The sequence below is a fragment of the Mus musculus genome, chromosome 7 (genome assembly GCF_000001635.26).
Source record: "Mus musculus strain C57BL/6J chromosome 7, GRCm38.p6 C57BL/6J".
In the NCBI taxonomy this organism is placed as follows: Eukaryota; Metazoa; Chordata; class Mammalia; order Rodentia; family Muridae; genus Mus; species Mus musculus.
The window spans coordinates 101,746,029-101,768,567 of record NC_000073.6 but is presented as its reverse complement, the minus strand read 5'-3'; the positions used below and the strand labels follow the sequence as shown (position 1 = coordinate 101,768,567).

The following is a 22,539-nucleotide window of genomic DNA, read 5'->3' as shown; positions in this document are numbered from 1 at the left end:
GGGTGCTGAGATCTGAACTCAGGACCTCTGGAAGAGTCACCAGTGCTCTTAAGTGCTGAGTCACCTGTCCACAGACCTTCCTGGTAAGTCCTTTTTTTTGGGGGTGGGGGTGGGATTTTTTTCTTTTTTGAGACAGGGTTTCTCTGTGTAGCCCTGGCTGTCCTGAAACTAACTCGGTAGACCAGGCTGGCCTTGAACTCAGAAATCTGCCTGCTTCTGCCTCCCTAGTGCTGGGATTAAAGGCATGCGCCACCACTGCCTGGCTCTTGGTAAATTCTAACGGTCTTGTGTGAGAAGAATTTATTCAATGCTGTGGCATCTCCAGGGGAACCAGCCATTTGGAGCAATGCTTGAGGTTGAAAGTCACCTTGTATTAACTAGTAGTGTCAAATGAGCTCTTGTAGCCAGATGGTGGGTGTGAACACCTTTAATCCCAGCACTCTGGAGGCAGAGACAGGTGGATCTCTGTGAGTTCAAGGTCAGCCTGGTCTACAGAGTGAGTTCTAGGACAGCCAGGGCTACACAGAGAAATCCTGTTTTGAAAAAAAAAAAAACAAAAAACCAAAACCAACCAACCAAACCACAACACACACACACACACATACACACACATACACACACACACACACACACACACACACACACAGAGAGAGAGAGAGCAAACAAACAAAGAAAAGAAAAGGAAAGGAAAGAAAAGAAAAAAGAAAAAAGGGCTGCCTTCATTTACCTCTGTACAGCTTTACTCAACCTTTGTACAGCTGGGGCCCAACCCTAGGAAACAGAGTTAACAGGAGTAGGTCCTGATCTCTGAGAGAAAATCACACAAACACAGCAGATACCAAACCACTCATGTAATGAGAGGTGTTCACAAGAAGCCCAGGGAACGGGCCTGAGAATGGGAAGCTATTCTGGGAAGGGCACGTGGGCAGGCCCTGCTGCGGAAGTGCAGTGGAAGGAGAGTTGTGTGAGGCAGGGCAGCGGATTCAGAGAATCTGCTGGAACCTGGGGCAATGTCTGTGAGGCCCATGTCCTTACACAGACACAGTTCTGAAGCTCCCAGGCATGTGCAGGCTCATCTATTGCCCACCCAGGAGATCAAAGGTGAAGGAATATGATGTAATTAACGACCTCATTGAGTTCCCTTTCAGTATGTTGTGAGCTACCAGAGGACAAGTGGTCATAGCACCTAAGTGAATTTTATAAACTACTTCAATGGGGATAACACAAACATGTCTGGCCTCTCACAACGAACCTCAATTGCTCCTGAATTGGGTTAGGCAGTGGTAGGGCTGGGGTCGAACCATGTTACAGGAAGGCCTGAAGAACTATAGGCTGATAGGGTGGCAGTGGCAGACTCAGATAGGAAGGCAAAGGTAGGCTGTTGTGGTTGGTGTGAATGTAGCGAGCAGGGGCAGCAACGCAGGCTGGCAGCCACCATGGCAGTAGGTCCTTTATGCCATGTTAGGACAAGGACCATTCGAAGGCTTCAACAAGGCAGTAATATTAGATTTGTGCTTTCTTTTCTCTTTTTACAGATTTATTTATGTGCACTGGTGTTTTGCCTGTATGTATATCTGTGTGAGGGTGTCAGATCCTCTCTAACTGGAGTTACAGACAGTTGTGAGCTGCCAAGGGGGTACCAGGAATTGAACTGGGGACCTCTGGAAGAGCAGCCAGTGCTCTTAAACACTGAGCCATCTGTGTTCTAAAGATCACTGCCCCAGCAGGAATACTAAGGGAAGGAAAGGAGGCCACTGCATGGCCAGTATCAGCATGTGATGGTTGGTTCTGTCAGCTTGACAGGTTCTAGACTCACCTAGGGGACAAGACTCTGGCCATGCCTGTGTGAGAGATCATCTACACTAGGTTAACTGTAGTGGGAAGACCCACCTCATCTGGGTGGCACCATTTCATGGGCAAGGGTCTCAGACTCAATAAAAGGAAGAAGTGAGCTAATACCAGCATTAACTACTCTATTCTGCCAAATGTATGAAGGTCCTGTCACCAAGATACCCTGCTATTATGAACTATATTCTTGAACTGTGAGTCCAAATAAAACCTTTTTTCTTTACATTTGCTTCTTGTAAGATATTTTCTCGCAGTAGTGAGGTAAGTAAATGTACAGGAAAAAGAAGAGAGACTAGGTTTGAGAACCACAGAAGATAATGACAGAACTTGATACCTGAACTGTATGGGGTGAAAGGAAGGATGGCAGAGCCAAGGAAATGTGCATGTTTCTATCTAGGAGTGCTGTGACTGGAGGCCTAGTTCTGCACATGCTAACCAGACAGCCTTTTTGAGGTGAGTGGAACTTGTACTTGGCTCCCAGAAAGTCTGACAGCTTGGACTGACATCTTTCATCACTTGCCCAAGACCAGCTCTGGGTTCTGGAAGGAGAAACTCACTTTCCAATACCCTTGTGATAGGTAGGCTGGCCTTGTGGGTCACGTGACCCTAACAGCCGAGCACAGCCATGGAGATCTGGTTTGTGGGCTGGTGCTTTAGCTCCTCCATTTGTAAGGCAGTAACTGTGCGCCATTCTTGCTAGAAGCCCCGCAGCTGGGGATCACACTGATAAATTCACTGTATTACTTTGCACAAATCAATATCCCAGCACTTACCAGGGGTTGATGTGACCGAAATTGGTTTCAGCCAATTCGTGAGGGTAATAAATGGCCATTTATCAAATCAATTCATTCTGTAGCACTTCTCTGGCTGCCCATCCTCATGGTACCCATGGGGTGCCAGGCTCTGTCCCCTCTAGGTAGTCCCTAACACACATGCAACACTAGTTTGGAGACTCCAGAGAAGCCTGACATAGCCTCTCCATCTGCCCCACCCTCCTGTGCCTGCTGGGGTTCCAGGGCACCGAGGTTCTGGGCATTGCCTGCTTACCACAGGTTCAGACCTAGAACGTGCCCGTGCTTTGACTAGGCCACTAGGCTGCTCATTCCTTCTTTTGGGGACCCAGAAGCTTTTGGGAGCTGGTCACAGGAATGAACACAGCGCAGGACAGTCTCCGTGTGAGCCCAGCTGCAGGGCTCCTCAGCAAGGCAGATACACAACAAATGAAAGCAAAAAAAAAAAAAAAAAAAAAAAAAAAAAAAAAAAAAGGCACAGCCCTAGACAATGTGAACCCCCAAAGGCACTATTTTGTGTAGGGTCACTAGAGCCTTGGCAGGGCCAATCTTTATACAATGGGGCAGGAGTGGGACTTCTGGCAGCCAGTTTACCACTTACCTAATGCAGAGCTTAGAAGACAGAAGAGGGTCTTTGAGGGAGGGGAGTTTCGCAGGATGCTTATTCTGATAGTTGTTAGAGGCAGAGAGCAGCGGATCACCCAGTCTGAGCCAGTTGCAAGGGATGGGATGACGCTAAGCCAGGCATCAGAGGTCAGCTCAGTGCTGGGGAACAGGCAAGCTGGGATTGGGTGCCCAGTTACAAGTGAAAGAAAATGGCTCTGGGTTTGACCTCAAAAGTACAGGGCCCAACCCAAGACAACATTTTGAGAATAAGGACTAGGTTGTATGTTGTGTGGCACAGATAGGAAAACATGAGCTTCCAAGTCAAGTTGATGTTGGTACCTTGATATAAAGGCAAGGAAGATGATGACAAAGAAGCTGGGGTGCACAGAGGAAAATGTAAAACACTTTCTGGGAAGCTTTTTGGCTTTTGGACTTGAGGGGCTGCTGAGAAGTGGAGGCCAGAGGTTAGGAGAATGCCTTTGGAAACAGGTATCTAAGAAACTGAGCCGTTCTGAGGGCAGCTATAGTCCAGACCAAGTGGATCTGAGACTTCAACAAGTAGTATATTCTGTTAGGCCTTCAGCTGGTATTCCCACCTCGTAGGTGGCAGCTGGAGACCAATATATATAACTAGAACCCAAGAGCATCCAGGTGCAGATTGGGCCCAAGTAGTGGCTCTTCCCAACATGTGCGTGACTCTGACTTGTAGATGGAATGGCAGCTTTGGTCCCTAAGTTCTATTCATGTGCTGAAAGTCAGGCCCTGAGTGAGGGGCTGGCTCGTGATCGCTCATGCTCCACGAGGATGTTGGAGGTAAGACAGCCTGGTGAGCCGAGCAGACACTGGGGAGCATGCAAGGGATGGGATGCTTAGGACTAGAGGGACCAGTCAGAAGGACTGGCAAAGACAGTTCAAAATAGAGGGTTTTCAACTCTAGCCGAGTGGCAGATAGCCTAAAGGGCCTGTTAAAAACATAAAAAATAGGCTCTGACTCTGCAGGAAGGTAAGTGAAGCCTAAAACTGTGGCCACTGGCCCAGAGAACATCCTTGGAGAGACACTTGTCTCAAGGGGAGACCTCCTTAGACAACTGTTTCCCTGCCTCAAGTCACCCTGAAACAGGTCTGAGTGGTAGAACAAGGTGAGGCTCCTGCCTTCAGTGGTACCCACTGTACACATCTGTTGAAAGAGAGCTGCGCTTGGCAGGGGGCCCTAGGATGGCAATAAGCCCTTCACCAGTGGGGAAGAAGGCATTTCTTGGGATGTTTTCTGTAAGATCCAGCCATGCAGCTATTGGCAAACCATTCTCAAAGTTTGGGAGTGAGTGCTGGCCTGGCTGGGATATAGAAACTGAAGTTCTGTTCTAGCTCAGCTCCCACCCCTCTGACCAGATGAAGACAGCAGTGGTATTTGATGGTGCCCACCTCACAGCACTGCTCTAAGGACTAAAAGACCTAAAATATGCATGAGCATAATAAGACAGTGGAGGCACTGTACTCACAGGCAGTTCTCAGCAAACAGTAACTCTGAATAGAGAGTGCATCTCTCTGGCTGTGGGGCAGCAAGATGTGCACATCAAGACAGCAGCTACGCCCGCCCCTCCTGACTGGCACTGAGGACAGGACTCACCAGCACCGACGGTGGCGATGGCACTCTCCTGGCCAATGATGTGCTCCTTCAGTCGCTGCTCCAGTGGGAAGCGGCGCCGCTCCTCTGCCTCCCGCTTCCTCTGCTTCTCCATGTACTGAGGGAAAAAGAGCAACAGTTCAGGGGCGCTGGCCTCAGCAGGACCTTGGTTTAATCTGTTTCTCAGTAGAGGGGAAAGCAGATGTTGGCGCTCTGAGGGTCCTGCCCTGCCTTATGACCACTGGAGAGCTATTTCAGGTCACCCCTACCCCTCTGCTTGGGAGGAGCATGAGTGGCAGGGCCTCACCACAAACAGTTCTTGGGCAGAACCAGCTACTGTTCTCATGGCTTGAGAGTGTTAAGTGCTTACTGTGTCTTTCACTAAAAACACTACTGGACAAGAGTTTGCTAAATGTCTGAGTGCCCATCCGCACTCCAGAGTGCTTCCTACGGGCAAGCTCTAGCTGTTTCTGGCATGGACTCTGGCCCAGCATCATCATCTGGTATATGTAAAAATATAGACACAAAAAAGGAGAGAATTAACAGCTAGTCAGGGTGCTGTAGACACACAGAAAGGGGAAGATACACAAATACAGAAGGAATGCTTGGGTGGGGCTTTCCAAGACACCAGAGACTGTAAGAAAATGGAGGATGGGTGACCACGTGGTTGGGGCTCTGGGTGAGCCTGATGAGGACATATTTACTGAGACAAAAGCAGACAGATCCTAAACTGAGCAGCAGATGCCAGGCCTTCAGGTGGCTTTTCTACCTAGGCCACAGTAACTCGGGCATCTTTCTTGGAAGAGAGCTGCCAAGGTAAGGCCCTGTCACAAAAGTTGTGTTTGCAGATTGTTCTTGCGGGCAGAGTGGATGAAAAATACCTGCTGCTTGGGTAGTGTTTTCCTGTTATAGTAGTGACCTTGACAGAAGTTAAAAAAAATAAATAGCAAACAATCCAATTTTGGCTGTTGCTATCAGTCTGTAACTGAAAGCTCCCATCAGTCCTCGGTTTCATATGGAGCAATAATTCGGCGCCGATCCCAGTGGAGTGACGCTTGCCGGCTGGAATCCAGAGTGTCACTGTGCAGCTCCCTCAGGCGCCACATACATCACCTGGCTCTGCCAACTCCAGCCATATATCTGCCTCTTCCTCCTCCCTGTCCACAAGCCCATTCAGCACTCAGGCCCACTGGGCTGGAAGGTGCTGACGACAAGTCTCAGTCTCTCTCTCTCTCTCTCTGCTTTCTCTGTCTCTCTCTCTCTCATACACACTCACTGGGAATGGTGCCAACTTGTTGGACAGACCCTGAAGGAAACTGAAGTTGAAGCTGGCTTGCCAGTTTGCTGGGCACATTTACACACTGCTGTGTGCCAGGCACTGGACTCAGCACTTCATTCAATGTCTCAATTTTTAGAGTCACCTCCCATCTGAAGCTGGGCTCTTCTGGCTCATAGTGAATCAATTATATGGCAGAATGAACAAGCTTCTCTATAGACAGACATGAACTCCAATGACCTCATCCATTTAAGAGCTAGAGACTGAAGTAGTAAGAACCTCCCAGGAACTTAAGTTTCCTCACCACAGCATGGAGATAGCGCTCATACCCACTCTCTAGGATGCTTGAGGAGGAATGAGAGAAACATCTGGCAGAGCCTGGCACGCAGGAAATGTGGGTTGGTAATAAGTGCTACTCCGGTGACTCAGATGTCTTCCAAATGCCTACCCTCATGAAATGCTGAGCATACTTCTCTCTCTTCCTTTCCTTTTCCTTCCAGGAGTGGCAACTGAGCCTAGGGTCCTTGCTCATGCTAGGCAAGCACTTTAACCTATATGTCAGCCCTTGGATAAATACTACTTCCCACCAGTTGGATCTCTGTGAGTTCAAGGCTAGCCTGGTCTATGAGTGAGTTCCAGGACAGTCAGGGCTACATAGAAAAACTCTGTATCAAAACAAACCACACACACACACACAACTACCTCCCTTTACTCCATTTGGTATCCAATTGGCTAATCTGTTTTTTTGGGGGTGGGATGGGGTAAAGTACAGAACTCCTTTTATTTAATTCAATCACAGGCAGAGATCCATAGACTAAAAGAAGAGGTATTATATCTTGAGTGCCAGAGAAAGCCAGTAACCAAGTCCACTTGGATGCCCACTGCCTTGGAAACACCTCCTAAGGGGTCCTCTCTTGGCACCTCAGTCTGCAGGTGCTGTCTCCACAGGGTCCATTTTCTGGAGACACCTTGACTTCTTGAGGCAGCCCTCTCTGGCCACTAGTTTTCCTTACATGGCATGGAATTCTGTCTCTGCAATATTTCCATCTATGGGGCCTCGTAGCACACACCTCTCCTGTTGTGCCAGGCAAAGCCTAATGAGACTTTGTATTCTACTTTGTTGAGTGAGGTATGACCATCATGGTCCCCCGAGTATTCTCCAGAAAACATTTCTTCTTCCTGTAACTCTTCTTTGGGGTCAAGATATTATGTTGCTTAGAGGTCTCATATATTTCTTGGACAAAGGGCAAGTGTTCTAATGACTATGGTGTGTGCATTGGGGAGGAGTCTGAAAGGAACTGGCTGGCTTCGGGAGCTTCCTGATGGTGTTGGGAAAGGTTCCATTAGAACTAACCTCTAAAATACAGCCAGATCCTCGCAATCCTCAAGTCTCAAATAGTTATTAATCAGAAAAATCTCTGAAACAGTAGCAGATTCCGTTGGTAAAAATGTACAGGAGGGCTGGCAAGATGGGTCAACAGTTTAAAGTGTTTGCTTGCGTTGCAGATCTGAGAACCTGACTTCAACTTCCAGATCCTGTAGCTAGGGGAGAGCACAGACTTCTGAAAGTTGTTCTTTGACTTCCGAAACACACATGTGCATCATGGAATACATATGTATCATACATGCACATACTGGGTATTAAATGAGGTCAAATGTAGTGCTTTCTGTTGTTTTGCCAAAGTGTAGAAGAAATCATCTTTTCGCTTGTACTGTTTTACACTACTAGGGATTGACCACTGGGTCTTTTCCATACTGGGCATGAGTCACTTTTTTTTTTTTTTTTTTGTTTTTGGAGACAGGGTTTCTCTGTATAGCCCTGGCTGTCCTGGAACTCACTTGTAGACCAGGCTGGCTTTGAACTCAGAAATCCGCCTGCCTCTGCCTCCCAAGTGCTGGGATTAAAGGCGTGTGCCACCACTGCCCGGCATGAGTCACTTTTTTTTTTTTTAATCAGATCTTATTACGGATGGTTGTGAGCCCTCTGGCCAGCCCCATGAGTCACTTTTTTTTTTCTTTTCAAGACAGGGTTTCTCTGTGTAGCCCTGGCTGTCCTGGCACTCACTTTGTAGACCAGGCTGGCCTCAAACTCAGAAATCCACCTGCCTCTGCCTCCCAAGTGCTGGGATTTAAGGCGTGCGCCACCACTGCCTGGCATGAGTCACTTTTTAAAGCAATTGTCCTGAGTCCAGCCTTGTGGAAAGCTAGTCCGTAGGAAAAACCAAACCAAACCAAACCAAGCCAAAAACTAGAGAAGGAAAACACGTGCTTTGTATTTGTCCAACCTGGGGGAGAGGAGGGGCTCAGAAGGGCTCTACGCTGCTGTTGCGCTTGGCTCTTGGAAGGCATATGGGGAAAGGCTACAGGACTGAGTTCAAGGCTCTGCTTTAGTGGGGTTCCACTTATCTCGAAGACATGGCAGGTAACAGGCAAAGGGCTGGATTGAGAGGTCCTGTAAGGGGGCAGCAGGTGTGGTGTGAAGGGGCAGCAGGTGTGGTGTAAAGGGGCAGCAGGTGTGGGGAGTGGCCATCCTCTTAATAAAAGCCTGGACCGATTAACTTCAGATGCTCTCACCTGGGGCTGGCAGTGGCCAGCTCCCATGCTGCATGTTGGCTGGCTGATGGAAGCTCCTGGTTTCCATCAGTCTTGATTTAATATGGCACTCCTTCTGGCTCTGAGTGCATTTACAGGAAAGGGCTGGGAGGCCTAGCTAAGCCGGCCTCCCTCAGAGATGAGTGGCGCAGCAAGGGAGGGCTTTGGGTAGAAGGTGTATGACATGCATCTTGATTACTGGGCAGCCTTAGGTATTGACAATGAAGCTGGAAAGGAGAGAGCCACTGTGGTGCTGGTGGTAGGTGGCCAGAATAAGTCCTTGAGCAAGAGTGGGGCTGTGAGGTGGAGAGGAACAGAAAGGTCAAGCAACTTTGCAAACTCCTGTATCCTCAGGTGTGCCTTATACTTCTGACCTTAAGTCCTGGTCAGGATGTCTGACTCCCTGAACTGTGGTGATAAGAAGAACTATGTAGGAAGGCCAACAAAGAGGACTAGCGGGTACAGAGACTGGGGTAGGAGTGACGACAGCACAAGAATCCAGGGTATCCAACACAAAGAAATTGCCTTATTGAAGCACCTCACATACACATGTAGCAGATGTGCAGCTTGGTCTTCATGCAGGTTCCCCAACAGCTGGAACGGGGGCTTACTCCGACTCTGTTGCTTGCCTGTGGAGCCTGTTCCCCTAACTGGGCTGTCTTGTCTGGCCTCAGTGGGAGAGGATGTACCTAGTCCTGTAGTCACTTTGAGGTACCAGAGTGGACTGGTTTCCCAGGAGGGACTTCCTCATTCTCAAGAGGTGAAGGGGAGAGGCCATGTGAGGGGGGACTGGGAGCAGATGTGGGAGCTTCGATCCGGATGTAAAGTGAATAAATTAACGGAAATAAAAAAGGAGCTATGGATGCCAACCAAATGGAACAGGAGACTATGGGGTGAGAGACGTAGGAAGGGATTTGAAAGCTTCTTGAACTAGCTCATAAAATACACTCTACATGAAGAGGGCTGGCCATAGGGCACCTACCAGAATCCATTCCCCACCTTTCCAGGCCCCTGTATTTGTGCTAGAGACACACGCACCTTTAATTCCAGCACTTAGGAGGCAGAGGCAGGCGGATGGATCTCTGTGAATTTGAGGCTAGCCTGGTCTACAAAGAGAGTTCCAGGAAAGCATAACAGCTCACACCTCCCTATGTCAACCCAGAGGCCGCCTGTCCCTAGTTGGGACGGGGCCTTCTTTTGCAGGCTCCAGGGTCATCCTGCAAGGGGTGGTTTCAACCGCTGCCAACAGACCTGGCTTAAAATTTTAAACTTTTGTGATTTTGACCTTGTGATGTACCTGTAAATAGCTGGGTTAGTTCAGAGACCGGGCCAGAGAGAAAGTTAAGATGGGAAGCAAGTGGCTAGGAAAGAGTTGGATGCTCTCAGATTCATTGACAATCCCCTGACTCCTGATCTTCCATCCACTGGACAAGGTTAACTGCCAGGTCTTCCCACTGCCACTCACTGCTTAGTCTTGTCTGATGTGGGGGTCAGTGATTTGATCTTCATAGGTCTAGGAAGGCTGACCATGTCACTGTCTCGGAGGAGGAAAGTGAATCCAAGCCAGGTCAGCTGGTGGCAGGAGACAAATCACTAACCCAGAAAGGCTGCCTCTGAGTCTGAACTTTCTACCTGGGGATGAGAAGCCCCATCTTCACTGAGTTTAAGGTCTATGGAGATGAGACTGAAAACACAAATTTGCTCTATTTGCTTCTACTACTGGGCTACACAGTAAAATAAACACCAGAGGGTATTCTGGCCAGAAATATCCAGTGAATTGAATCAGAAGGAGTCAGTAGAACATTCTACAAAATAGCAGCCTGTACCTGTGACAATGGCAAGATCGTGGAAAACGAGGGGAGGCTGAGAAACCAGTCCCTTTCAGAGGAACATGACGACTGAATCCAACTTAGAGCCCAGGCTGTCTTTCCTTGTAAAGAGAATAGCGGGGAGCTGGGGAATCGCAATACCACAAGAAGGTTATTTAGTATCAATGACTTTTGATATTTTGATTTTGGTAAACTATGCTCACATATGTAAAAACATGTGGGCTGAGTGTGTTGCTTGCCGCTACTGTACATGCTCAGTGCTCCTGAGGCTCCGAGCTCAGTTCCTAACTACAAGGGAAAAAAAGCAAACTCCAAAATTAAAAACAAAACCGGGCGATAATGGCGCATACATTTATTTAGTCCCAGCACTCTGGAAACAAGAGGCAGGTGGATCTCTGAATTCTGAGTTCAAGGCCAGCCTGGTCTACAAAGCAAGTTCCAAGACAGATAAGACTACACAGAGAAACCCTGATGGAACCCCCACTCCCAAATCTCGTTTTAAAACAAACAAGTAACAAAATCCCCATACACAGGAGAGTAAAAAAAAAATCACCGTGAGTATAACCTTAAAATATTTACTTTGTGTATAATTACATTAATTCTGTTTGTCCATCCATTCATAAACATAACCACTGTGTTAAAATGTCAACAGTTGGGCATCTAATTGAAAAGATTATTGGAACTTGTTACATGATTTCTGTAACTGGAACAAAACAAAGGGGAAAAGGTTAGCAATGGGCAGGCCTCTGAGATGATTTCTTTACCAGGAGCATTTGTTGGAGAAAGCATACAAGCTGTCTCTGATATGCATTCCTTCCTTATACAGATCTATTTTATCAACAAGTTCTTGAAGGTGGGAGGAGAGAACTCATAGAAGCTTGCTCCCAGGAAGTGCTCAGCACCTACGTGGCCACAGTGGGCTACAGAGACAGCACGCAGGTACCCGTGCTGAGGTGCAGCACAGGACATGGCACACTGGGCAGGGCACTGGCAGGAAGATGTGCCCTTCCTGCCCCAGGGGTGCTCCACCCAGAACTCCTGCTGTTTCACTCAGGTCTGCTGGGAGCACCCAGGCTCTCAGCCTGGAATGTGGGCCCAGGGGATCACCGCATCCCCAGCTACCCTGAAGCAAATGAAAAAATATAGAGCCAGAGCTTATGCTTGTGATGCTGCCACTGGGATATGCAAATAAAATATATAGGACGGGCCTATCTGCCTAATATTCCTGCCAATTCATTCTCTGGGTGTGATTAAAATGAGCAATAAATTCCTCGTGAGTCTCAGTGGAGTGAGGATCTGGAGAGGAGCTGCGGCTGGCATGCACGCATCCCCCTCAGCTGAATATTCATCATGGGATAGCTCCCCATATTTTTGTTTTATCTGCCATCATGTGCACAGAGATATATTTCTACCTCTCTCCCATCCCTTAGATAGGACATGAAGATGGGTCTAGGCGTTAGGTATTAAACTCTCTATGTACTGAAATCATTCAAAGTGAGGTCTAGGCTAACCCTCTATGAAGCCTGCCCTGCTCATCCTGCCAGGAGGAGGGCAAGCTTTCCTACAGTGCCCTAACCCCTGTGCGCCCCTCTGAGGCCCCTGTCATGTTTTGTTTGTTTGCTTGTTTGCTTTTTTTTTTTTTTAAATGCTTGTGTCTCCCACAGTAGGACAGCAAGCTAGGGTCAGTGGCTGGGTCTCTCTCACTTTGGATCTTCCTAGGAGGTAAAATAAACCAAGGCCTGGGGAATGTTGAGACCTAGAGAACCTGAGAAGTCATTTCAGGAAAATCATTTCGTCCAATTAAGGTGACAGATTCTGAGAGTCAATGATATATTTTAAGAGGAGGAATAAAGTAAAAAAAAAAAATCGGGCTTATGGATAATTTTAAACATGTGCGAATCACTAATAGTATGGGGAGGGCGAGCTTTCAGAATCACCTTCTGGTCAGGCAGGTGACACAAATGCCTGGCAGATGAGGACACAATACAGACATGGCAGCAGAGCCTGTCCTTTAGCCCGTCACCATCCCATTTGCCATCCGGTAATAGATGGAGAAAATTCAATGCCATGAGTCCCGTGTCACATTTGTGGAAGTCTGGGTTGGCATATAAGACATGGTTGCCAGTAGGTTTAGGCAGAAAGGGCACCTATGTAAAGAGATATAGCTATGGTCTGGAAAGAGTTACTACAGAACCACAGAGGCACACTTAAGACCCTCACCAACAACCTGGCTTCTGTGTGTCACATCTTCCTTCCTTGCCTAGTCGGGCTTCCCAGGACAGGTATTAAGAGCAGCTGCATGAGTTTGTTACAGGAATAGAGAAAGGAAATGCATGCACACATTGTGCCTCGATGGTCAGTAACGGTAGGAACGACATAGGAATAGCACGTATACACAGGCAGGTTAGCATACTTTTATGGGAGACTGGGCTGGGAGTTGACCTCTCTTCCAGGAAGCCTTTCTTGACTAGTCATACCACTGATTCATCTGCCTGTCCTCTTGCCAGGCAGTGAGCTCCTGGAGTGACTTACTCATCTGTTTTCAGCTATCTAGCCCACAGTCCAGCACAGAGCTGTCATTTATAAGTAGGTGAAATAACATGAATTCACCCCATCTTACTCCCAAACCTTCCATAAGCAGACTTATGATGCTAACACTCTTCCAAGGCGGAAGAGGCGTGGGTATTGGTGGAGTGCAGTACAGGAGGAACAGAATGGGCGCAAGATAAGATCACAGTAGTGACACTGTGCTGGACAGTTTGTGTCAACTGGACAGGTCATCTGAGAGGAGGGATCTCAATTAAGAAAATGCCTTCATAAGATTGGGCTATAGGGGGCTGGAGGGATGGCTCAGCGGTAAAGAGCACTGACTGCTCTTCCAAGGGTCCTGAGTTCAATTCTCAGCAACCACATGGTGGCTCACAAACATCTGTAATGGGATCCGATGACCTCTTCCGGTGTGTCTGAAGACAGCTACAGTGAACTCGTCATATATATAAAATAAATAAAACCTTAAAAAAAAGATTGGGCTATAGGCAAGCCTGTAAGGCATTTTTATAATTAATGATTGATGAGGGAGGGCCCAGCTCATTGTGGGCAGTGCCATACTTGGGCTGGTGTTTCTGGGTCTTTAAGAAAGCAGGCTGGGCCAGGCAGTAAGCATGGCCTGTGTATCAGCTCCTGGCTTAGGATTCTTGTCCTGTGTGAGTTCCTGCCCTCATTGCTTTTGATGGAACTGTGAACAAAATAAACCCATTCCTTCCCATGTTGATTTTGGTCACTACAGTGTTTTTCATTACAGCTACAGAAACCCTAAGACACTCACAAAAGTCACAGCCAGGAGGGACCTATTGCCAGACACAACCTGAGGCCAGGATCTCAGTGGCCTCCAAGTCTGAGTCACTGCAACTGACATAGGGCCTGAACTCTGAGGGGCAGCTCGGCTTACTAACTGGCAGTTGGCAATGGAGGCTAAGGCAGTGCTTTTCCCACAAAAATCTGCTGTAAAGAGCTAGATCTTGCAGTTTGGTGAAAACAAGCAGAAGAGAAAGGAGAGATGGAACAACCTACTCAAAGGCAACGCAGACAGCAGAGCAATGAGGAGGTGGAGAGTTCTTGGCCTTCAGGGTGATGGGGTCTCAAGTGGCTGAGAGCACAGAGCTGACACCAGAGAACAGACTTCCGGATGTGCAACTAGGGAACCTGGCTGCCTCTAAGTGGTATTCTGCCTCCCCGCAGAAGCAAGCCCTTCTGCTGTGGAAGAGCTCTGCCCTTGAATGTCTCCTCCTCACACTGAGAGCCACTCCTGCACTTTGGAGTGAGCAGTCTTTCCTTGTTAGCCAGATACTCCCATTGCCTTCCACTTTTTCAAGGCATTCTGGCCACCATACTGCCATCCTTGACAGACGGATTCTGAAGGCTCAACATTCGCTGAGCATGTACAGCCAACCTTGGAGCTTGAGCAGGGTCTGCCTTGCACAGGTGAATCTAGCCAGTAGGTTGATCACTCTGGTTCTAGCCTTGGTACTAGGCTAATACTGTGGCCACCTCCCTGAGGTAACCACACTTTGTTAAGTGGCTTTCAGTGGCTCTAACTACCTGTGCTGACACTAGATGCTTGTTCATTTTGAAAGAAATCTTTGCACAACCAGCCCCTGTCCTATGTCAGACCACCTGACACCCCACAGGTGTTCTTGGCAATGCAGTGTTGTCCTTCGTCTAAGAGGAGATGAGGGATACAGTGCGGAGGCTATTTGGAACCCACAGGGATGTTTCATCAGAGCATGTGGGGAAGTTGACTTGAATGGTGGTGCAGCTGTTCCAGGGCGTGCACAGTTCTAGGGCATGCAATCTGCACGCAGGGAGGGAAACAACAGACCCTTGAATTTGGTAGCACTTTTTGGTCCAAGGACCAATCTGAATGGGCTATGAAAAGCTAGCCACCATTCCTTAGCCCATCCTTTCTCTTGAGGAAATTCTCCTACGACAAGGAGTAAGTGAGGTTGATCACAGTGGTCCCAGCTCTCCTTGTCTTCAAGTATGGTAGGGCTATTTCTCTTGCCCCCTTTGATTTGATGGGATCCTACGGTTAGTTCTGCCAGTCCGTAGCAGGAAGGAAAGGGTCTTACTTCCAGGCTGAGTGGAGTGCTGCCACGTCGAGCAGATTCTCTCCTCCCACCTTAACGTGGGCTTTAGAGATCCAATTCAGGTTACCGGGCTTGGGAGGTGAGTGCTTACCTTGTCAGCTCTCAACAGAGGATGCTTTCCCTCTAGTAAGCAACCAGCAAATGGGGCTGAGGTAGGGGGAGGGACAGTGTGCTCTAAAGGTGGGGTCTGAGTGCCCTTGTTGAGCAGAGCTACCCCTATCCCCGAGCAACACTGCACATCAGCAAAAGGCAAAGCAAGCCTTTGTTGTTGAAAGCACTGACATTTTGGATGATTACAAGCAGCACAGTCCAGCTTACCCTGATGGATGTGCACTCATATGGCCAGCTGAGTCTTAGGACTCTGCAGTTCAGTGTTCTCTCCTGGAGCTCCATAGAGGTTTCAGTGAGGAAAGCACTTGTCCCAAGGTCACACAGGCAGAGTGACAGAGCCGGGATAAGAACCCAAGCCCTTGGTCTCAGACAGGCAGAGGATCTGCCAGTAGGCTGGACTTGTCACACTGGATTATCTCTTTGGACAAGACCTCAGTGTTAGAAAGAGCAAAGACAAGGGATCAGAAGCCTGGATTCCAGGCCAGGTCCTGCCTTGTGGTCAAGCACATTAGTTTCAGTTTTGATGCAAACTCAATGTGGGACCTACAGCATGTCACATCATAACCCTGGCTCCAGTATCTACAGGAGTAAAACAAGCCAGCAGATTCATGCTTCAGAAATTTATACTCATTCTATGACAGCGCCCTTTCTGCAGCTGGCAGGACGGAAGAGTGTGTGTGATGCATGGGTGAGACTTGGGACCATCTTCCCTTCAACCAGATCAGGGCCACTTCCCTCTGACTCATTTGTCTTGCTTTCCTAAGATTTCCCATCACAGATCTGATGACTGTCTAGGTTCCTGCCATGTCTGAGATTTCTGACTCTGGCTCTTGGATTCTACCCAAATGTGCCTAAATGCTAAGTTCTGTTGCTGCAGAAGGTAAGGGCCTTAGTCGTATTTTTTAGGGAGTTTGAAAGTTTGGTTGAGAAAATAGCATTAGGATGGAAGCATCTCTTACTTAGATTGTGTGCCAGGCTCTGGCATGTGGTGAAGGAGCTATGATGAGAAAGGATGTTGTTGGAGGCTGTAGGGTATGTGAGGCCTAAGGAACTCAAAACTTCATTTGGCTGGTAACTTCTGCTGAAAAAAAGCTGGGAGGCCATCACCTTAAAAATGAACATGACAGCTAGGCAGTGGTGATGCACACCTTTAATTCTAGCAATTGGGAGGCAGAGGCAGGTAGATCTCTGTGAATCTGAGGCTATTCTTGTCTACAGAGTGAGTTGCAGGATAGCCAGGGATACACAGAGAAACTCTCTCAAGAAACCAGAAAAAAAAAAAAAAGTTAATTTACAAATGGCTTGGGCCTCTCCTTCTCCACAGTCATGACCGGAAACTTTGTTCTTGGTAAGGCCAGGGGTAAGTGCAAATTCAGATAGACAATAATCAAGGGTTGGCTTGGTGATGCATGCATGCAATCCTAGCACTTGGGTTATCTTAAGGCACTTCAGCTTATCTGCAGGCTAGAAAAAGAACAAAGGATAAAGACTGACATGTATTCCAGGGTCATTCCTGCATAGAACCTACTATCTATCCTGTGGCTAACTGCATTTGCTTGGAGTGCCATGTAGTAAGACTAGTTGCCAGAAAATAAAAGATCACCTAAGAAGGTGTGGAACCTGAAGTAATTGAAAAAGTAGAAGGTCATGGGGCTGGAGAGATGGCTCAGCAGTTAAGAGCATTGGCTGTTCTTGCAGGGGACTTGGTTTCTATTCCCAGCACCCACATAGCTGCTACCAATAGTCTGAACTTTGGTTCCAGGGTATCTAATGCCCTTTGCAGCCTCTTTGGGGCACTGCATGCATATGGTACATAGCATACACACAGGTAAAATACTCATAGACCAAATTAAAAAAAAAAGGATAGAAGGTTAAATGATGCATGGAGTCCCCACAGCCTCCTCTCTATTCACCTTGGTCTCAGAAGTTTTCAGAAGCTTCATAACCTCCCCTTCCCGGGCATAATCCAGGGGTGTGTGTCCCATCTCATTCCTCTGAAGGGGGTTGGCTCCTGGCAGAAAAAGAAGGATAAATGGTCAGAGGTTATATGAATGATTAGTGGGTCCTCAGTGTTTACCTACAGGTGGCTTGGGCACCTCAATTTCAGTATGAATCTCCATGGACATTTATGAGATTGCAGAAGGAATGCAGGAAAAACATATCAAGTTACTCTGGAATGAGAGAATAAGTGGTTCTTCCTAATGAAGATCAAGATAGTAGGGCCTTCTACTACTACGACTATTACTACTACAACACACATACATACACACATACACACACACACACACACACACACACACACACACACCCATATAAAACATAACAAAATCCTGCAAATAAATTCATAAATTCATATACCCAACACAATGCCAGCACATGCATTCATATATATATTTATATACATTCACTGAAATGTTCCCATTTTCCAATATAACTGCATACAGAGGAACCCTGATTCACAGAGTCATATAAAAGGGTTCCTTTCCAACACAGAACAGCCTGAATAGGAACTTCAAGGTTTTATTCTGGTTCTTTTCTCCTTATCTTTTATATGTCTCTTTTGAGACAGTCTTCTTATACAGCCCTGGCACTTGTTATATAGAGTAAGCTTGCCTCAAACTCAAAGCAAGCCTCCTCTGTCAGCCTCCTTAGTGTGTGTGTGTGTGTGTGTTATAGGTGTGACTTACCACACCCAGCTCTTCCCTCTTTCCTGCCAACCTGAGTCAGCCAAGTCCTCTGGAAGTCATGGGCATCTCAGGACCTTGCCCTGCTTTCTGATAAAGAGGGTGTGTTCAGAGGACAAAGAGCTTGGGTATGAGAAAAAGGCTGGCTGAGAGCTACTTGACTGCCTTCTAATGCTGGCACACATCAGCCAGTATACGGTGTGTACTTGGCAAGATTCTTCTCACTCTCCGTGCTGCCAGACTCTCCTTCCCACAGCCCATCTCTGGGTAACTCTCTTCCCAACCCTAACCCTAATCAATGCCAGCTATCTTGCAAACTCCGAGCAGGCCTTGCCTCATAGGCACACGTTCCAATGTCATCTATAGCTGTGGTACTAAGTACTCAGCATTTCCTGTATTCCTTTCTTACTAGAGAAATGTATATAAGTTAGGGGGAGTTTAGAGTGGTCACTGCCATTAGAGCATAATGAGGACCCACTAGCGTGGGTACGGATCACTGTGGACAGGAACAAAAGCCAGTTTTTCCACATCTGCCTCACATTATAAAACTCCCCAGTGAAGTTCTGCTTCTTCAGATACCACAGCTTAGCAATGATAGTAAACATTCAGTAAGTGCTTGCATGTTTCGGGGGAGGAGGTGGGGCATTGGGAACTTTTAAATAAGAAAAACTAAGTCAGGCGTGGTGGCATATACCTTTAATGCCAGCACTTGGGTGGCTGAGACAGAAGATCCAGGGCACCCAAAGCTACACACTGAGATACTGTCTCAACAAAAACAAAACAATAATTACAACAACTTCTCCCCCCTCCCCCAGCAAAGATTATATATGATTTTGGTTTTGATTAGGAATAAATATTAATATTATTTTATTAATAGAATTCATATACCATAAATTACTGCCTCCTCTTTTTTTTTTTAACCAGTGCTGGGAGTAGGGCCTCACACATTCTAGGCAAGTGCTCTACTACTGAACGACATTCCCAGGACCCTAAGATCCTGGTGCCTGGTACTTGAAGAGGCTAGGAGAGGGTGCCACTAGAGTTGTGAGCCACAGCATGGATGCTAGGAATCAAACCCTCCCCTGCCCCAAATCCATTGTTTTAAAGCATATCATTTGGTGTTTAATCTCAGGTTGTATAACTATTACTAATATCTAATTTATCCCGTTTCCATGAAGAAAGCCCGTACCAAATATCAACTTCCCCCAAAACAAAACAAAAACAACAAAATAAACAAAGAACAAGACAAAACGGAAAGCCCAACAACCAACCCCTTCTCCCCCCAATGCTTGACTTTCTCCCTTCGTGGGTATTTCATATAACTAGGATTGTGTGATGTGTGGCCAATTATGTGTGGATTCTTTCATGGCACAATATTTTCAAGCTTCCTTCATGTGGTAGCATGGCTGGATAATATTCTGTTCTGTGAAGATACCATGTGTTATCTATTTCATAAACAGTACAAGTCTCTTGTATTTGTGTTTGCCTTTTGTTTTCCTGAGATTCTGTCTTGTTTTCTTGAGATACTGACTTGCTGTATAGCTCAGGCTGATCCTGAACTCTTCCTCATATAGCTCTCTGGGTGCTTAAAAGGTACGGGCTACTAAGTGGCCACACCTACCCACTCTCTCTCAAAATGGCCTTGAATACCAAGGCTCTACCGTTCCTGCTTCAGATGACTGGGACTAGCTGTGCACAACATGATGCCCAAGTCTGGTTTGTGTGCTTCACGGCTCTCTAGTCGGTGCCCTGGAGTGACAGGAACAAGAGGCTGCTGGACACTGCATGTGTTCTTGGCTTGACACTTAGCATGGTTTTCTTTTTTCATCTAACATTTTCAACCCTGGGGAATCAAAATCTCCAATACAGACATGGAAACTGGACTCAAGCGCAACCATTAGTTGCAGGCCTATTGTTCTGAGCCAGGAGTCCACCCTGGTCCCAGTTTTCCTAAATTCAACTCTCTAACACCTCAACAGAGGTGTTAGGTGAGCCGCTGCTGAAACCCCTCCAGGGAGGGGGAGTGTCTCCGGAGGTGCAAGGAGAGATCTTCCTACCTCAGCACCAACCCATAAGGCTGCCCTCTCCTGCAAAGCTCAGTGCAGTGAGTATGTGAATGTTTACCATCACTACTGTTTCTAGTCTTTTAAGACCTAGGATGCTCAAATGGAGCCTCATTCTTTCTCTTAGATCAGCTGACACTCATGGACACTGCAGTGGCACAGCAGCAGCTGCTGTGTGTGTAGGACGGGAACTGGCAAGGCCAATGGACAGTTTCTTCCTTATATACTCTGTGTGTGTGTGTGTGTGTGTGTGTGTGTGTGTATGTGTATGTGTGTGTGTGTAGGGAGGGAAGGAGGGAGCTGCCTATAGAGGTCAGAGGCATGGGAGCTGGTATTGAGTGGTTGTGAGCTGTCTGGCACGTCTGCTTTTAACCCTTGAGCTCTCTAGCCCTTTCTCCCAATGCTTATCTTGTTTTTGGCTTTTAGAGACAGCTAACCTTAAATCATTACATAGCCCACCTTATCCTTGAACTTGATTGAGCCTTGTTATCCTGAGTGCTGGGCATCTGTTTTGTTGTGGTGGTTTTAGCCCCTCCTTACTGTTCTGTGGTAATCTGTGATAACTTGCCCATGAGTTTTTTAAGACCTTTTCTCAAATCCTTACCTCAGTCATGTGACCAGTCTTTCTCTGTTTTTAAGAAGCAGGTCTCCTTTGAGTCTAACATAGATTCGGTTCTCCAAGAGCTATGGGGACACGAGCACATGACAGCACAGGTAGAAGCTGACCGCTGTGTTGAAGGATGGGCAGACAGACAACCATAGAACTCAAGAAGGACAAGACCGTGTGGATTTATTTTCTTAGCATGGTCCTGCTTCCTGGGTACTGGGTACTGAATGGGATTGGCAAGGTCTGAGGAGCCAGTGCCAGACAGCATTCCTCTCAGCCCTATAGCACGGCTTCCCAGGAGCCTCAAGGGAGTAATGGAGAAGCCTCCCCTGTCTCTCGATGCCAGGAGGGGAGTTCTGCTATCAAGGATGTGCTCTGTGCAATGGGGACTAGGAGATCTCCAGGAGGGGAAAGAACTAGAGAAAGGCAGGGGGGAGTAGGTGGGTGGGAGTCTGGGAGGCTGGAGGCGGGGGTGGGGGGGGGGATGAGAGTAGGTGAGAAGGCAGTGGAAGAAAGAAGAGAGTGTGAGATTAGCTGCTCCAAACAAGTGCTGTCAGTGATCTATATTTGCTTACAGAATGAAAAATGTGTGCCATAAACATTGGCCACTGAGTAATTTCTAGCAGGAGTCATGTCACTTCTTATAAAGCATGGGGTGGGGACAGGTGGGACATCTCTGCACCTGGGCCAGCCAGCACAGGGGCTCCCTTTACAGTGCTAGGCCTTGGCTCCAGTCCAGAAGACTCTTGGGTCAGGCTACTCACCAGGAGAAACCAGTCGGGTTCTCCAAGGTTCTCGAGCCTCAGGGCAGCACATGTGCCCCCACTTTAGGAAGGCTGAGGCGGGGGCACCTGGATAATGTCCATCCAATATTACTCCCCCAGCCTCATACCCTCCCTCTGACTTGACTAATTGCTCTAATAATTGATAGAACCTGACTTCTACCACTGATCGATTTCACCTTCACGACCAACGGCCACAAACCATTACACTCCAATAAATAACCATGCTGGGCCTCACCCGGCTGCCCTCTCCGGGAGCATCAGGATGGCCCGTGCCCTGGCCTGACCTCCCCTTGCCTCCCACCCAGGGCCCCTCCAGGCCAAGCAGCTGGTCTACAGGGTCAGGCCTCTGGGAGCAAGTGAGAGGGCTGGGAGGAGGTGGGAGCGCTAATCGCAGGCCATCCGTCACCTCCCACTGGCTGTCTGGGGCTGGGGCAAACACCTGGAGCACCCTAGGCAGTATGGTGCAGGACCCCTCCTTCCTCTCCTGCTCCAGATTAGTTGTCCCAGCTTATAATATTTGATAAATAGCAGCCCAGCTTCCTGGCAGCGCGGCTGCGCCTGCCCGCTACAGCTGTGGAAGGTCACTCATTGGGGAAATATGTTTCTGTCAGTGGTATTGAAAAAAGTTTAGTGGAGTGACAGGCCTCAATTTTTCAAATTTTATTAACTCCATCCTCTTAACCATTTGTCTTGAATTCCTTCAGATTCTGGGGGATCTGTCAATAGGAATCGGGCCCAGAAAGTAGGGTAGGGGTGGTTGGTCATGCATGGTGCTGGTGCTGGTTGGTACAGCTGTGGCTGGCTGAGATCTCTTCACCCAGGTGAAGATAGTGAAAGGGGTGTTGGTGAGAGAGGCCTGGTTCACTGGTGCCTAGGGAGTAGCTCTTCTTTGCTCTAGAATCCACCTTTGATTTAACATAATCACACATGCTCTGAATGGGAAAGACCCTCATATGAGCTCTTCCAATTCCCAAGAATTTCCCTCTCCTGCATCTGGAATAGGGAGTCCCCTGGCTCCACTGACTCCATCTTCTAAGTCTGAATCTGTCATCTTTTCCAGAAAGGTTTCCTGACTGC

At 47.7% G+C, this 22,539-nt stretch overlaps 1 protein-coding gene across 8 annotated transcripts in view; it reads right to left on the bottom strand.

The window, feature by feature from the left end:
• The window catches only part of Clpb (ClpB caseinolytic peptidase B), a 131,865-nt gene that overhangs the window by 26,893 nt on the left and 82,433 nt on the right, over positions 1-22,539 (bottom strand). For 7 of the 8 annotated variants that reach the window (XM_006507488.4, NM_001363991.1, NM_009191.4 and 4 more), the window contains 2 exons: positions 17,237-17,334; positions 4,873-4,987 (listed from right to left, as the gene is read on the bottom strand). In XM_006507488.4, coding sequence (XP_006507551.1) covers positions 4,873-4,987; positions 17,237-17,334 — 213 coding nt within the window. The remainder of the gene's footprint in view (positions 1-4,872; positions 4,988-17,236; positions 17,335-22,539) is intronic. The other variant, XM_030242272.1, reaches the window with a different exon arrangement.